At 48.7% G+C, this 17,661-nt stretch overlaps 2 protein-coding genes across 2 annotated transcripts; both read left to right on the top strand.

Annotated features, from left to right (window-relative positions):
- The first annotated feature begins 2,463 nt into the window (after positions 1–2,463).
- LOC120673303 (post-GPI attachment to proteins factor 3-like) lies at positions 2,464–7,030 on the top strand. The gene is made up of 6 exons (XM_039954081.1): positions 2,464–2,673; positions 2,801–2,940; positions 5,190–5,451; positions 5,545–5,744; positions 5,834–6,021; positions 6,346–7,030. The coding sequence occupies exons 1-6, from the start codon at positions 2,479–2,481 to the stop codon at positions 6,630–6,632; spliced, it is 1,272 nt and encodes a 423-aa protein (XP_039810015.1). The 5' UTR covers positions 2,464–2,478; the 3' UTR covers positions 6,633–7,030.
- A 643-nt stretch (positions 7,031–7,673) lies between these two features.
- On the top strand, positions 7,674–8,580 carry LOC120675685. The gene has a single exon (XM_039956883.1). The coding sequence runs from the start codon at positions 7,819–7,821 to the stop codon at positions 8,395–8,397; it is 579 nt and encodes a 192-aa protein (XP_039812817.1). The 5' UTR covers positions 7,674–7,818; the 3' UTR covers positions 8,398–8,580.
- Positions 8,581–17,661: the final 9,081 nt, after the last annotated feature.

Here is a 17,661-nt window from a genome sequence, read left to right as displayed (position 1 = left end):
ACCACGGGAGGAAGGACACAACAGGTAGTAGGGATCGCCAGCAACATCTTCGAGAGCATGGCGGATGACAGCACCCGAGTTCACGGCAAGAGGCTCGATGTAGACAAAGGCGAACCTGAGGCTCCAGGTCATGGCGCCTAGAGGCATGAACACCTCAGCGTGGTCGTTCACGGCCGGCTCCACAGGAATGAAGGAGCCCGGGGATAGGGCAGGCGCAGGGGAGGAAGGGAGGGATGGCTCCTCAGGCAGCGTGTCGCTGCTGTCAGAGCCGGACTCGATCTCCTCAAGATCGTCCGCGCTTGCACCACGCACGGTTCCGAATGGTCCGCCTCCGCTGCCGCCCACAGCAGCACCCGAGCGGCGAAACGGGAACGGAGTGCTGCCCGGCATGCCAAGGCGAGGGAGAGTGGCGTCCAGGAGCCTTTCCTGACGGCGCAGAGCTTCACCCATCGTCCCAGCCCAGCGATCGAGCCAGTGGGATGGGGGCCGAGGGGGGATGCCGGGGAGGGGGGAGCCACAGCCAGGAGCAGGAGCGCGGGTCCGAGGGGGCGAAGGGGGGCTCCTGGAGCGGGTGTGGGAGCGCCGGTGCACGAACGCAGACGACATCGACCTGTGGAACATGGAGGGATGAGCAAGAGAAGGAAAACGACCAGGAGAAGAAGAGAGCCCCCGGCACTTACCCTCAGAATGCCGGTGCCCAAAGCGTCTGCACGAGCGACACTGGACGGGGTCACAGCAGTCCCGCACAAGGTGGTCGCGAGAAAGGCAGCGGAAGCAACGAGTCTGAGCTGAAGAGCTTAGTGAAGGGAGGCATGGGGGTGGTGCCCTTTTATAGGTAGGGAGGACACGGCTGGGAGAGAGGAGCGCGTCCCGAAACGAGCGCGCGCAACGTCCGATGATTAGACAACGCGACGTGCGACGCAACGATTAGGAGTGGGTCAGGGTCAAGTTGACCAGAGAAGGTAGGCGAAGGCATGTCGTCCACAGGGCGAGACATGTCGTCAACAGGGCGAGGCATGCTGACAACAGGGTTAGCCGTGCCGTCAACAGGGTTAGTGCCAGTGGACGGAATGGCCACATCAGCTCCCACGACAGGGGGAGTTAAGCCGGAGCCAGGAGAAGCGCGACTGTTAACTAGATCATGCTTGAAACAGTGCACCGGGATCGAGAGGCACAGGGTCTGGATGGAGGAGGATTTGCCCAGGGAAGGAGCGAGGCTCGGGTCCAGCTGCATGCCGCGGGAGGCGGGGGCGGCCGCGGAAAGCCAGTCGACAGGATCACGAAAGTGATCTGCAGGGCAGTCTCCAGAAGCATGGCCCGAGGAGGAACGCGCGAGGAAAGGGGGCAGCGCGCCGCGCCCCTGCCCACGGCCTAGAGGCCTGCTAGGATGAGGGCGCCCAATAGGTCGGCCCGCGAGCAAGCGTTGGAGAATGGAGCCCGGGAACTCCGGGTGGGCGGGTCGCTTCGCGCTAGTCGCCACAGGGTTTTCAAATTTCGAATTCTGATCCCAGTACCGTTTGGCCAAGACGAGCTGAGGGAAGAAGACGAATGACACCTCGCCGACGACCAGGGGGCCAGCGGCGCAAAGGAAGTTAGCGACATTTTGGTTGGCCACGTAAGTTTGGAAAACCATGGAGCCGCAATCGCAAACCACGAATGGCGCGGCAGCTGTCGAGAGGCAGAAGGAGAGAGCCGAGGCAACGAAGTCGGCGGAGGCAAGTTTACTTGGGCAAGAACAGGTCACCCAGAGAGAAGCAGGGGAGAGAGGAGCAGATGAAGGAGAAGCAACGACCACAGAACAGTAAAATTTGCTGAGAACGAAGTCACGGAATCGCTGACCTGGAGACGGCGAGGAAGGCCCTCGCTTCTGCTGCTGCCCAGAGCTAACGCTAGCTGCAGACTGGCACGGCTCCCGACGGAAGGCAGAGCCGCAGCGGGCGAAGTCTTTGGGGCGGGAGGGGGGCGCCGAGCTTTGGAGCCTCGTCGGGGAAGACGCAGAGGCAACTTCAGAGGAGGTTTAGCGAGGAGCGAGCAAGGGGGCTCAACAGAAGGGGATTGGGGAGAGGGGATGAGCGCAGGGAGGCAGCTAGGTTGTGGAGGGCGGCGGCGGGAGGGAGGAGAGGTCCTCGGCAACAGGGTGTTGCCGGAGGAAACCGGCGTCGCCATCAGGAGCGGCAACACCTTACCATTATCACCCGTCAATGCTATGCTGTTGTGTGGATGGAACAAATTTCTCCTTTCTTGCGGCGAGGGTTCGAGGGTGGCTGGCGAGGCGAGGTGGGGATGAGGACGGAGGAGGTAGGAAAAAAAAGGAGACAAAGTGAATTGATTAGTGGGTAAAATAAACTTTTTAGAAAAATATTCTGAACACTTATATTCAGTTCCTGAGTGTTTTTTTAAAAGATTTGAGTTCCTGAGTGTTTGGACCTTGGACTCTTGCCCTCGAAAAAAAAAGGACCTTGGATTCTTGGGAATGAAATGAAGGTCGACTTCAGGAACGAAGGGCAGGAAACAGAAAGTAAAATCTCAGCCCGCCCACGTGGGTTGGGCCGACTAGACGGTGTAAACGCCCCATCCCTCTCGTGGCCTTCTTTCCTGCCGGCGACTGGGCGAGCAGCGCCGCCCTTCACCAGGTCTTCGTCGGCCCCTTCACCGGCGACGAGCATCCACAAGGTACGTCACTTCCCTTCCCTTCCCTTCCCGGCGTGCGAAACCGAGCACCCAAGCTAGTTGTGTTCGGATCTGACTCGTTTACAAATGCATCTGATGGTACTCACTAACTTTGATTATTCGCCGAAAGATATATCGCAGTAGGATCCAGGGTGCGCCCGCCGCGATGGGTGGAAGTGGCTGGATTGTTCGGTTGGCTTCTCTTCTTGCTCTTGGTTTGGTGCTCGGCTCGGCCGAGGGTAGCCTCGGGGATGCTGATCCGCGGTACAGGTGAGACGCATCTCAGTGTGGTTCTTCAATTTTGACTGGTCTCCAGCAGTGGTAATGTATTCTTGTGCGAATTATTTTCTATGTTTAAGACGTGAAGCCAATCCTGGTGCATCTAGGGCCCTTATACGGGGACTAGGCTGTAAGATTTCAGTATTTCTTATTTTCTTTACAGAAAAGGTATTCATGGTTGGACTGTTTTTTAGGCCTTTATATTTTATTTTACTGGGGCAGCATGGTTGGACTCTTGTTCGTCGTTCTAAAAAATGAATCCTTAGTAGTTATATTACCATAAATCTTGGAGATGATGCATCACTGGTGCTCCACTTGTCGTGCAAAGATGTGTTACTGTTTGAATTGTGATCGATGGCAAACCCTAGTTTGCTACATAGAAACATATTCAAGTTGAACAGACCTCCAAAATAGATCGCATTTTAATAGTAAAGCAGCTGAATCTCTTCATTAAGTGGCAGAGATGCGAAGCAATATGAAATAAACTTGTCTAGAAATGGCAGAGTTAAGCCCTTCTATGCCATCCTTAATAAGCCTACATCATTTATAGTAACCATCATTTAGGGGGGAAAGATTGCCCTGCCACCCTGGGATTTTAAGGGTCCCACAAGATAATTGTAGTCATTTTTTGCCCGTAGAGGTCTATACAAATACCCCAACGCTCTCTTAGGAAGAGAAATCATTAACTCCTTGTTGACCACTATAGGCGCACTACTTTATGTTACTAATCCCCAAACATTCAACACCTCTCGCTTCTATGTCCCAGGGATTAACAAGTCCAGTCTTATTCAGTTAAATGTATGCTATGTCGCTATCCTCTTCAGAATTGGCTTGTTTGCAAAATTTGCAGAAGTAATCAATTTGTTACAGATTCTGGTATGCATCAACTGTTCTAGTTTGTGCTATTCTGTGAGAATACAGTAAGGTTTGGGCCTGCTTGGTTGGGCGCCTGAACATTGTGACTGAGAAAAAAGTGATGCCTAATTGTAGCCTGAAACTTTGATGCATTTTTCCTGCTCCGGCTGTTGTGTGTTTGGTTGGCACTTGAACCTGATATTTAATTAAGTGCTAATGTACCTATTGCTGGCTATAAAAAAGCATATTATCTCAAACTCTTGTTAGATTAGATGTATTGGGGCACATACCATTTTTCGATATAAATGAGTAAATTATCATTGTGTCATTAAGACATGCAATATCACATCTACATGGCTGAGTGAGACATTAACATCATTGAGCATTTAATGCAGAACTAATAGCAATTAACAATGCATTGAATGTCAAACAAATAGTTTTGGTGCACCTGAGCAAACAAGGTATGGTCACGCGGAAGCCACAAATGAGGCTACAACTACAAGCCAGGCTCATTCCACAGGGTCCAAACAGACCCTACATGTGTGGCTTCTTGCTCATCAGCATGACTTCCAAATATACCTGTCCACCACAACATTTTTTTAAAGTGCAGTGTAATGTTGTCCTTTCTGTTCTAGTGAATGTTTGTATTTTATACCCGATTATAATTTTCTGAAGGGTTACTGTTTTGTAGTAGGACAGAAGTGAATAACATGTTTTCTGGTAGTGTTTATTGATATTCCTAGTATTTCATAGCATAACCTGAAGTTTTCATGGTGATTTGTCTCTCATGCCGTTGACATCTGTTCTTACTGAACTCCAAACTGCAACCTATACATGCTATTCCCAGTTTTAGGATGAATTTAACCTAGTGAATATTTCCCAATTAATTGATTATGCATAACTTTGTAATTGTTCTAACTGCGCTGATGCTGATCTGTGATGGTAGCATTAGGTCCTGCGTTATGGATCTTGCTTAAATTTGTCATATTGAATGCCTATTTTTTTTTATTTCATTTTGAGAACAAATAGATCCATTTCTATAAGTAGTTAAACAACATATAAAGCACCATACTGTATGCTAGCCCCTTTGTCTCTACATTAGGAAATGAGGATAAGACAGAATGCGGTAGATGGTGGTCTTATGGACTGCTTTATTGCTTATCTGAGATAATGTATTGTTAGGTATTTTGACAGAACTATTTCTGAAAATCTAATGCAGAGAAACTATCAACATCAAAAAAGAAACACTAGTGCTTAGAAGCTATCCTTGTTGATGTCATGATAAGATTATCTGTTACCCTTTATTGTGGTGAGCTACTTCAACAGTTCAACTTACAACTATTTAGAAGCTTATGAAAATCTTTATCCTGCTGACCATCCTTCAGAACTTGCTTGAAGGAGTGTCAAACTACAGGGATTATTGGGGATAATATCATCAGCCACTGTCAGAACAAAGAGAATGACACATCTGTTGGAGGTTCTTGGTACGACCAGGAGCAAATTTACATGCAGTGGAAACAACTAAACTGTAGGACAGACTGTCGTTACTTCTGCATGATGCAGAGAGAAGGCGAACGCCAGTCACTTGGAATGACCCCTGTTAAATATCATGGAAAATGGCCATTCTTACGTATTTCTGTCTTCCAGGTATGTCTTTTGCTGAAATGATCCACAGTGAAACAGCTATTTATACTACTAGTTCTTGTCGACACCTCAGTTAACTCTGACATCCTTCATCAGGAACCCCTTTCAACTGCACTATCTGCCATAAACCTCTTGATGCACTTCACTGGCTGGATTTCATTTTTCCTTCTAGTGAAGTACAAATTGCCTCTTAGACCCCAGACCAAGAGAACTTATTATGAATACACTAGCTTATGGCATATCTATGCAATCTTATCAATGAATGCATGGTTCTGGAGCTCTATCTTCCATACTAGGTACGAACTTTTCCAAAGCCTTTGATATTCTGGAACTTTGAGATACTACTGTAATCCGCGACATCTAATTCATCATTCTTATTCTGTAGAGATATCGACTTGACTGAGAAATTGGATTACTCTTCAGCTGTTGCTCTTCTTGGGTACTCTTTAATCCTTTCATTGCTAAGGGCTTTCAATGTCAAGGATGAGGCTACCAGGGTGATGTTTGCAGCCCCTATTTTGGCATTTGTTACAACACACATCTTGTATCTTAACTTCTACGAGCTTGACTATGGTAAGTTGCCTTAATTTGTAGCTAAATCATTTGCCCTCGCAATGCAAAGATCAATCTCACTTATATCAACTGCTTATTTTTAAAAGATTTAGCAATCTTGCGCTGCTTACTATGTCTTTTTGTATTAAACAAACCATATATACCTCCTTTATGTGCAGCTATAAATTTGTTAACAAAAGCCATCACAAAATATCATCATTACTCATTAGTAAACAACAGAACAAGTGTTGGTTTTACTCAGTTTAGGCTCACACAAACCGGTTGCATCTGTTTTTCACATATTTAGGCATGCTACTCCAAAGTTTCTGATGAATCTATTGTCAGGATGGAACATGAAAGTTTGTGTGGTGATGGCTGTGGTTCAACTTCTAACATGGGCAGTTTGGGCTGGTGTAACCCGACATCCATCACGACTCAAAATTTGGACAGTTGTTTTTGGTGGGTCGCTGGCTATGCTTCTTGAACTCTACGACTTTCCTCCATACATGGGCTATGCCGATGCCCACTCACTGTGGCATGCTAGTACGATTCCACTCACATATGTCTGGTGGAGCTTCATTAAGGATGACGCCGAATTCCGTACCTCAATGCTTATCAAGAAGGCGAAGTAACCAAAAGTGTCAGGTCTGTTAACATTGGATCTTGGAGGATCACATTTCATGGTCTACTCAAGGAATTGGGACATTAGTGTTATCGGACATCAAGAAACATCAGTATATTTGCCCCATTAATGCTCCTGTCATCAGTCTGAAAAGACATCTTCATGCACTCGCGATTTTGGTCCACAAATTCAGCATCTTCTTTTGGGCACTTATGACCTGTCTTTTTGATTCACCTGTACGTATATTCTGTGATTGTCTTTGTGGTATTGTGGAAAAGTGTGGCTTGTGTGTATCCGGTGATGTGCAACCTTTGTAAGATCCCGAAGCGCCCTTTATACAAACCTGTGTCACGAAGATTACCATATTTACAGATCTGAGGTTTGAAACACAACGGTGAGTGGCTGGCATGCAATGTAAGCCTGAATGCTAAACTTTGCCAACATCCAGAAGAAACTTAGATCATGCTCTTCTACTTGATTCATCTAGTCACAGTTGATTCGGACACTTTCAGTCGGATCTCGCAACACGGAATGGGGATGATGGACGAGAAATTTAGCAACTTGCAACTTTGAAAGTGGCGCGTTGTGTATGTCAGTCACTAGGCCTCAGTTGAAAGGTTTCTCCATTTTCACAGAATTGAACCGTTTCTTGAAAGTCTCGTTCAAATCTTCTCTGAAATTCATGTGGAAAATAGAATTTGAAATCATGGTGCTAGCGTGCATATATAGTTTTGACCGGGTGCAATGGCCTGTTTTGTGGTAGTGAACAGCTTTCTAATCAACTTCTTTAACTAGGGATGGAAATCACATCTGAACTCCCAAAGGGATTTTAAATTGATCTGGTTTCTACCTCCGCGGAAAATATATCGAGTTCTGCTTTGAATAGTCTATTGTCAAATTCAGATATATCATTGCAACCGTTGACACGCTGGAGAGACGCGGCAAACCAACGCGCTAGAGCACATGAACACGCCGTTTCTCTCCGATTTCTCCGAAACTTCTTTGGCTTGCTCCGGCGGCCTTGTGCTCCTATAAAAGCACCGGTCTCCTATCCTAGTGGAGCTCTCAACGCAACAAGCAGCACCTGCGACTGCGACTCAACACCCTGTCGGCATCGATCTGCAGCTCGAGTTAGCTCTCATCACTTCCGAGGATCACCGGCGGTCACAGCGCCCATTCCACGCTCGCCGCCGTTCATGGAGCCCGTGTTCGCCGTCGCGCAAGAATCGTCAGTGCCGCCACAGCAGCAGCCGCATCGGTTGGGCGAGACGATGCCGGTCCAGGGCGGGGGCTGGCGCCGCCCGGTGCGCTGCGCGCTCGCCGTGGCCCTCTTCCTCGCCGTGACCGGCAACTTCGCGTTCGCGGCGTACCGCGCGCGCCACCGCTCCCGCGACCTCGCGTTCGTGCTCGTCGTGTACTTCCTACTCGCCCTGCTCGTGTGCTGCGTCGCGAGGCTCGAGCAGCTGCGGCGGGTCCCCGCCGCCGCCGCCGCCAGGGTGACCGAGAGGCGGTGGCTCAGGATAGGGGTGTGGGGCGTCTCGGTGGCGCTGGCCAACATGTTCGCGTCGCGCGTCGCCGACGCCATGCCGAGGCTGGCGCTGAAGCTGGTGGTGTGGGGGTTCACCGCAGTGGTCCTCGGACTCGGGTTCTACTTCCTTTTCTTCAGCAAAGATGCTGATCACTACTGCGACGGGGAGCTCGGCCGTGGCCAAGCGGATGCCGGCCGCCGGCCGGCGACGGCTTTGCACGAACTGCCCCCGGAGGAGAAGGTCTAATGAATCATGTGTCATGTGTGCAAGCCCGCGCGCGTCCTGGAATCGGGGAATCTCGCTATTCTTTTGTTCTTGTGGCATTTCAAATAATTGTGTACATTCTGTGTCGTGAAGCAACAAAGATCACATAGAACCCTGTAATGTAATCCAGTTAACGAATAATCCATATCATTAATCTTTCTTTAACACTGTCGATTTCCTTCCTGTCAATACTTAAAAAAAATTAAAGCACAAAATAAAGTTACTCGAACATACATGAATCATCGTCGTTGCCAAAGCTAAAAAACTTTCCATTCGTTCAAATGAACAGCTAATAAGACCTAAGAGTAAAGTTTAGTGCTCTACCTAGATTAGGTTAAGGATGCAAACTCTTGCTGTCCCTGGGACCTAGATCGACCCAAAAAAACATATTTGGTTGAACTGGCATGTATTTCAAAACAAATAAAAAGTAATGTTAAACTAACTAAGAAAATGACCCAAAATACCCAAAAGGTATACTTGCATTTCAAACTTGGATGAGCCTTTTTGTCCTTGCAAAGATACCATGAAGGACTTTTTTTTACAGGAGGAAAATGAATCCAATTATAAATAACATTTTTATTTTTGTACCCAAAATTTCATTTGTACCTTTGAAGTTATTACTGGTGGTACCTTAGTGCTTCCTGTTAAGGGTCCGTATCAATTAGGTTCAACTTGGATATACAGATTTTAAGCTCTTCAACTGCAAATAATGCGAAATACAATGCGCCACGAGCAACAACGAGGACTAACATTGCCATGTTCTAGAGAGGGGTTATATGTTTGGCTAGCTCAAAGTCATCTTTAGGTGCTAAATAATGCGATAATCCCGCACCCGAACAAGGTTATTTTGCAGATTTAAACGATCAACGGTTCTGATAATCCATCATCACACCTCAGCCTGACTAGGAATGTAATCAGATTGTAAGATCCCTGTACATGTTGGGTAATCTGTTCCTCTCTGCTGGCTGGTTAGAACATGTTGTCCGGATAAACGTCTGGTCTAGCTCGCACGGCACGAAAACCAACGTAAACGATGGGATCAGAGCTGCAGGAAATGCAGCCGCCATTTCCAGAGCACGTCAAGGTCAAGCAGACAGATCGAACTTGGGTCAATTGACTTCATTAATTAATTTCGAGATAACGCGGCCAATGATGCGACTATCAAGGCTTGGAAATTTCTGCGTGTCGAGTTCGTCACCTCACTCGGAGAAGCAGCAGGTCTCTGTTGACCGCTTTATTTATTCGCTTCTTGTTAGATACTAGAAGTTAGAAGCTTGATGCACTGTAATTTGGTGTAAGAACACTTTTTAATACTACTTGCCAATCTCTGAGTAGAAGTTAGAAGCTTGATGCACTGTAATTTGGTGTAAGAACACTTTTTAATACTACTTGCCAATCTCTGATTCGCTGCTAACTCTTTCTTACCATTTTATCTCAAAGGGAGGAGATGCCGGATCGGATTCCAACTGCAGCAAAAATCAAAGGTGGCGTTATTCTCGTGCGCCTAGAACAAGAAGTGGACCTCATCATCATCGATCAAAAAAGAAAGAGGAACAAGGAGTGGACTTGGGTCAACGTCCGTCCTCCTTGTTTAAATTTCAAGTGAAATTCCCGCGCCAACGTCTCCCAGGCTTCACGCTTTCAGGCAGCAAGCCAGGATAAATTGGGATCCCGGATAAATTTGGTGGCGTTCCCTTCGTTACTGACTGCAAGACAAGGCAGACGAGTCATCGTACGTGCACGCGACCACAACCCTGATGGCCATTGACGATGGCAGCAAGCAGGCAGCAGCTCGGCCGACGTCGCCGGAGCAGGCGAAGAGCCGCTCGCTGCGCCGGCTCCCGTACGTTGCCTGCCTACTCGCGGCCGCCCACCTCGCGCGCGCCGCGCGCGAGCGCGAGCCGCGGGACCTGGCCTTCGTCGTGGCCGCGCACGCCGCCCTCGCGCTGCTGCTCCTCTGCGTCGCCAGACACGAGGCGGCGCCCACCGCTGTGGCCAGGGGCGGCTCAGGGTCTGGGTCTGGGCGCTGTCCACGGCGCTAACGGGCTTGTTCGCCTGCCGCGTGGCGCCGGCGGTGCCGCCGCCGGGCCCGCTCGTCTACGGCCTGCCCTGCTCGTCACTATTAGAGTATATTTGGTAGTTATAGATATACATATTATAGACTGTCATTTGTATTCCGGGGAGTCTTGTACTCTTATATATACCGGCCGAGGTCTCAATGCAACAGCCTATTATACACCAATCCTATTCTCTTACATGGTATCAGAGCCTCTCCGCCCCAGCCTCCTACCCCGACCATCTCTACCGCCGGCGGGATCCGCACCGATGGATCTGGATCCACGCTGGGGTCCTCCACCACCGGCGCACTAGCTCCGCCCGCCGGGCCCTGCCCCGTCGATGGCCGCGGCCGGCTGCGCCCCCATCTTCTCCGCCGCCGGCGGGTTCCGCCCCGGCGGATCCAGATCCGCTCCCTGGGCGGCTCTGCACCCCTTCCGCGCGGCTCCTCCCTGGCGGGGGTCGCCTGCAGTCGCGCCGTCTCCTCCACCGGCGTGTGGATTGCTCCGCACCGAGCTCCTCCGCTCCGAGCTCCTCCGCTCCGCCAGGCCTTGGCCCGTCGGCGGCCGCGGTCGCTGCTGGCCACGCGTGGCTCTGCCCTCCCTCCGCCAGCGGCCTCTCCCTGGTGGGGATCCGTCCCCGGCGGAACCGCCCTGCCCCGCTCTGCCTACCACACCGCCAGCGACGGCCCGACCCCTCCTCTGGCTCTTCCTTTTTCTCGCACCATGGCTGGTGGAACCCTGTTGACCATGGTGAGCGACAAGCAGGAAAGAGATAAGGGGATTGGGGGGTCTTTGCTCTGTGCACCGGAGATTCTACACAAGATGTTGCTGCTGGTTTATTTTTGGTTAGTTTCTCTGATTTTTCACTCGATCACTGGTCGAGATTGAGTCGCCCACCGCCCGTCGACCTCGCGCCTCTACTTCGACATCGGCATCGACTTCACCGTCCTCTTCTTCATCTTCAACATGCGACATGGTGACATGGACGGTGCCCTAGGGGACGTCCATCTGCACCGTCCTCCTCGTCGCTTCGTCCACACGTCGACCCTCGCCGACTTATCTTCGTCTTCACCGATCGGGACGCCTTCGCCGACTTCGCCCATCGTCGTCTCCGCCTCACGCTAATCGGTCTGATCTGCCGATGTGCGTGATCCACCCGGCTCCCGTGACGTCCGTCCTCGTCGAGCGCGCCCTTCACCGAGCACGGAAGGCTGCCACTGCATCGCCTCTTCGGGCAGCAGTGGCGTCACCCTGTGGTCTTCTCCGCCGTTGCTTCCTTAGCGCCGCCGACCACGTCCACGACCTCATCGTCGACTCGTCGCTGCGCGCTTTGCGCATGGTCTTCATCAAGCTGTTTGAGTTCTTCGCCATCTCCTTCGAGCACCGCCACCGCACCATCCGGATTATTCGGCCTTGTGCTGGACAGTTGGAGTTCCTCTCCTCGCTTCGTTTAGCACAACCATGTCGCCAGCATCGCCATCTCGTCCCCGACTACTTCGTCTACCCCAGCAACAACAGGCGTTGGCATCTTCTACCTCGCCTTCTTCTGCGCCTGCGACCGCCATGGAGGCCTTCTCTGCTAGTCCCCCCGGCGACGGCGTCTGGTTGTGCATCCTCCCTTGCACGTCTGGTATTGGCAACACCGGTGCGTGCCCATCGTCCCCGATGCGTTCCCGAGCCTGGCAAACTCGGGCATGTGTCGCCCGATGGCCTGACTGCATCGACTTCGGTATTGCTCCCTCTACGACTGCCTCGACGCGTCGCCATCTTTGTCTCCGGCGTCTTCTCCATTACGCCACCATCATGGCGCCTCCTCATGCGCCCGCGGCTTCATGTGCGGCTACCTTGTCTTCGGCAACCTCGACAGCTCTACATCGACCACGACTATCCTATGCACGGCATCTTCGACCATGGCTCCTCGCCCTCCAGCTCGACTACCTCGACATCGGCACAAAAGGCTACCATCCGCATGAGTTACTCGTCGGTTTTCTCTCCAGTCGCAGCATCCGCACCACATAGACGTTATGACTGCGGGGGATGGTAGTCTCCTGCTTTCGGCTTCTTCTTCAGTCTCACCGTCTACGGTACTCCCGCTGTGACTGCGGGGGAGTTTTAGAGTATATTTGGTAGTTATATATATATACATATTGTAGACTGTCATATGTATCCCGAGGAGCCTTGCCCCCCAAGTCTTGTACTCTTATATATACCGGCCGAGGTCTCAATGCAATACATCCCATTATACACCAATCCTATTCTCCTACAGTCACTGCCGGTGGATTCGTCTTGCTGTTCCTCGGCGACGCCGGGGACGCAGGTGCTGCTGGTTTGGGGACACGCGAGAAACCTCAAGACGAAGATCTCTGACTCTGAGTTCTCCTAATCACCCGGAGTTAACATTTTAAAAAGGAGTTTTAAGAAATTTTATGGCATAATCGTATCGTACACGCTATTTTCAAATATATGAAATTATTAAAAAAATATCATGTGGATCTATTGTGTAAGAGCATCTCCAAGAGTCTTTTTAAATTTCAATATCACGTGGATCTATTGTGTAAGAGCATCTCCAAGAGTCTTTTTAAATTTCACTATCTGAATCATCATTTGGAGAATCATGTACATAAAAATCATTTTCTATACATTTTCACTTTCCAATAGTTTTTCTATATCTTGTTTACACTTCAGAGAGCTATTTTCGCTATCTATCTTTGGCTAGAGCGAAATTCGGAATAGATAATAGATATATTTGAATAACCACTTAGAGAAGTTCTAGGAGGCTATTTTGTCATCAAAATCTCTATTTCTAATTATTAGAATGACTATAGAGAGTCTCTCTAAATTGATAAGGTTGTTTCTTTCCTAATTTTGTCTCATGGAAATAGGCCGAGCCCTAGTGCTGAGTTTCTTCATGCTGGTCTACAGCTCACCACTACTCGTGAAGCCTTTTCCGTTTTTTTGGCCCATCTCATGAGCCCAAGGAGTTTTCACTGCGCCGCACACGAGCCACGCGCTTTTTTTATTTTTATATTTTTTATTTTCGTTTTTTACAAAAATATATTTTCAATATTACAATTTACAGTTTTGTACCCCTACCACTCCCTCGAAGGGCGGTAAGGACTTATTTGTAAAAAAAAAATTATTTGCGTGGACGCCCCCGGCGGGAGCCTGCCGCCCCCCTGCCGGGCAGCAGGCCCCCTGCCGCCACTCCACTGGGCGGCAGGGGGCCTGCCGCCCGGCAAGGGGGCGGCAGGCTCCCCCCTCCTGTATAAAAGGTTTCCCCACCCCCCTCATTTGCTTCCCACGACATCCAGAGAGCGGGAGAGAGAGGAGGGGTGAGGGAGGGAGTTGTAATGGCGAAGCCCTGCCAGATTTTGGATCCTAACCTCAGGTAATAAATATTTCTCAACTTTCTCGATCTAAATTTATTGTATGTTTAATTCTATAATTAGTGTAAGCAGCAGTAATGATATTTTAGCGATTTAGGTAATGTTTTTAATATAATTTAGGTAGAATTAAGATTAGTTTTTAGAAAAACCAATTAGGTTTACCAACAAATTTTGTGGTATTGAGTAGTTGTTTAATACGAGAAAATATTAGAAAAATATATTTATAAAATTATATTGTACAAAAATTGTAGGAAATGCAAGAAAATGTTAGAAAAGTTTATGAAAATTTAAGATAAATTGTAGAAAATGCAGAAAAATTTAGATAAATTGTAGAAAATGTTAGAAAAGTATATGAAACATTCAGATAAATGGTAGGAAATGCAGAAAAATTTAGAAAATATTAGAAAAATGCAGAAAAATTATAGAAAATGCAGAAAACTTATATTTTTTTTGTATTAGGTATGGCCGGAGATACGCCAGCTCTACTTGACGGAGTCATAGACTCGTCGCACCGGTCCTTTCTTGCTGTGGTTCAGCGCGTGAAATTTAACGTGCTGCGTCCACGTCCACCAGCGGAGTTTATTCCTGTTGAGCCACGATGGGTGCCCAGGTGATATGTCGTCGGATTATGTTTTTAAAAATTCGTTTGTTTCGTATATGTTTCGTACACGTTTCGTACATAATGTACTTACATTTGATCGTTCTATTTTTCAGGTTGTGTGAGGCTGGTCTTTTTACAATAGGTCGTCTTGCTGAGAGTGGTTTAGTACAGCTGGACAGGTCCCTACTGACGGCTCTAGTTGATAGATGGAGATCTGAGACAAACACCTTCCACCTCCCTTGTGGGGAGATGACACCGACCCTACAGGACGTTGCGATGCTGCTGGGTCTTCCTATCAGTGGGGATGTCGTAGGGTCTCGTGTCGTCCCGCCTACGTGGTTGGACGATCTAGAAGAGCGTTTGGCAAATATTGACATCGCGATTGATGTAGAAGAGCACCCAAAACCAACAGACCCTGCCAAGGCATGGATCCTCCAATTCCAGGTACATACCTTGTTTTGTTACGATTAATGTTAGAGTTATGCTTTTGACTAGTGTAAATATGGTTTTATTTTATAATTGATCTCGTACTCATAAATGTTCATCTTTTCTATGCAACCCGACAATTTGGCACATGATGCTGATGATGATAGCGTCACTCGATACCTTGAGTCATACCTGTTGTGGTTGTTTGGATACATAATGTTCAACAACTCACACGGGGCCTATGTGGATAGGGTGCTTGTGCCTTACGCACTGGAGATCGCAGAGGCAGCTGTGGAGGAAATGCCTCAATACAGTTGGGGTGCAGCGGTACTTGCAGCCACGTACCGTGGCCTCTGCAAGGCATCGGTGCAAAATAAGCACAATGCAATTCTTACAGGATGTCCAATTCTGTTACAGCTTTGGTCGTACAAGAGGATAGCAATTGGTCGCCCGCTTGTCGACCACTCACCGTATGAGCTGGATATGTACGGTGACACCGAGGACGATAGGCCCACCATGGGGACTGCCTGGTACGCTCGTCAGGTACGGAAATGACTGCTACTCGTACTATTCTATTGGCAATTCTGTTGCTTTGTTTTACCCTTTTTGTATTTCTTATTTGTACATATTATTATTAATTTTGTGCAGAAGAGGTGGGCCCACGTACAGTCTCGTCGGGCCTATCCTGATTTTGTGGCTGAGTTTGATCGGTTGACACCTGAAGACGTCGTGTGGGAGCCCTACTCCGAGTTGGCTATAAACACTCGTGCACCGATCGGGATATCTTCGGTTTGCTTTCAGGACCAGGCCTTATGGATGACAACTACAGCGTTGGTGTACGACGTTTACATTGAGGCTCACTGCCCGGACAGAGTCAGGAGACAGTTCGATCAAAGGCAGTTGTATCCTGTGCCGTCAGCATTGGATCGGGTCGAACGCCATGACCACATGTAACAATTCATATACTATTTCAGTGACTATGCATTGTATGGTTAACTAATCATATTTGACTAAATTGTTTTCAATATTTAGTTTATCGAGGACTGGGCAACCCTTCTCCAACATGTGGGTGACAAGGGTGCAGCCTTGGGTCGATGCCTGGGACCAGGCAGAGGAGAACGTGGCGCTTGTGACCCCTGCACACACGGAGGCTTCGTACAGGGCGTACCTGAGCTGGTACCAGCCTCAGACTCGTTGCCGCTTGATATATGCTGACATGCAACCACAGCCGCATGTTGCGACAGCACATGATGGGTACGCACGACATAGGGATGAAGCATTAGCTGGGGCGGTGAGTCAAAGTTATCATCGCTTTTCAAATACTTTGGATTACAGTGTTAATGTCTTTTTTTTCTTGCTTGCAGTTTGAAATGTGCAGATTGATGGACTTAGATGCAAGGGCGAATTTGATGAGGATTCGAGGGGGATCTATGATGGATAGGAATGAGCAAGAGTCGGCCTGGATCCGAGTTTCACAAAGAGCTCATTCCATGCTTGAAGCCTTTGGTAGCCGGACATCGTACGATGACTCGTACGGTTCGTCTCAAGCCTCGACCTCGTTTCCTTGTGGTCCCACATAGCAGCAGTCTTCTCAAGCACCTTATTGGTCTCAGCAGCATTATCCAGGTACGTGAGGATACTTACTAACTTCCTACTTCGAAGCCAACAATTAATTCTCAGTGCATACAGGTGATGCACACCCACCTTACCAACCTCACGGAGGGACTCAGTTTAGTACCATGGCACCAAATGCAGGGATGTCATTTCAACCAACGGCGACAACAGAAGGAACGCAAGGTAAATACCTAATCTGTAGCCCGAATTTATAATGTGCTTCTTATCTGTATGAATATTTTAAATAATTTGAACGGTTTACAGGATCGCACCACCAGCTTCCTGATATGGGTCATTCATCGTATCCACCACCACCAGGTACGTATGATGAATATATACCAAAATATATGACTTATAAGACGATGATTAAGATATCTTAATTGCTACTGTATAGGGCCCACACAGGATACCTTTGAGGCGAACTTCGAAGATTGGAGTCGGTTATTTTCTACACCTAACCCGCAGGCCGATACTATCTTCCAGACACCTGTGCCCACCGGACGTCCAGGTAGAGACGTAGGGCCTCCAGAGTGACACACCTACTCTACAGACCACGTCCACGCTCAGCGTAAAAGAGGTCGACATGACCGGGGTGGCCGGGGTGGTTAGGATGTGCTTCTAGCTGTTTCTGTATTTTTGTTATGGACATGTCATCATGTTATACTTATTTCGTTCTCATACATCACCTATTTCGTTCTCATTTGCGTATGTGTGTGAATTGCTAGCTTATACTTTTCATATTCATATTCTTTACTAATGGTTTTTTATTTGTATCCATATCTAAAACACATTTAATGGGCACAACGGGCAGGGCAATATGTCGGGGAGCCTGCCGCCCCCCTGCCGGGCGGCAGGCCCCCTGCCGCCCAGTGGAGTGGCGGCAGGCTCCCGCCAAGGGCGTCCGCGCAAATAAATTTTTTTTATTTACAAATAAATCCCTACCGCCCTCCGGGGGGCGCCAGGGGGCCTGCCGCCCCCAGGAGGGCGGTAGGGGTACAAAATAAATTATAATATTGAAAATATATTTTTGTAAAAAACGAAAATAAAAAATAAAAAAATAAAAAAGCGCCACGAGCCACGGTCTAGAGAGAGAACGCAGGCCGTTATGCCCGCCGTCCGATGGCAAACTTGACGGGCCAGATTGCGGCCGAAAGAAGTTGAA

This window comes from Panicum virgatum, chromosome 5N (assembly GCF_016808335.1).
Source record: "Panicum virgatum strain AP13 chromosome 5N, P.virgatum_v5, whole genome shotgun sequence".
In the NCBI taxonomy this organism is placed as follows: domain Eukaryota; kingdom Viridiplantae; phylum Streptophyta; class Magnoliopsida; order Poales; family Poaceae; genus Panicum; species Panicum virgatum.
This window is presented reverse-complemented; position numbering and strand designations above follow the sequence as displayed.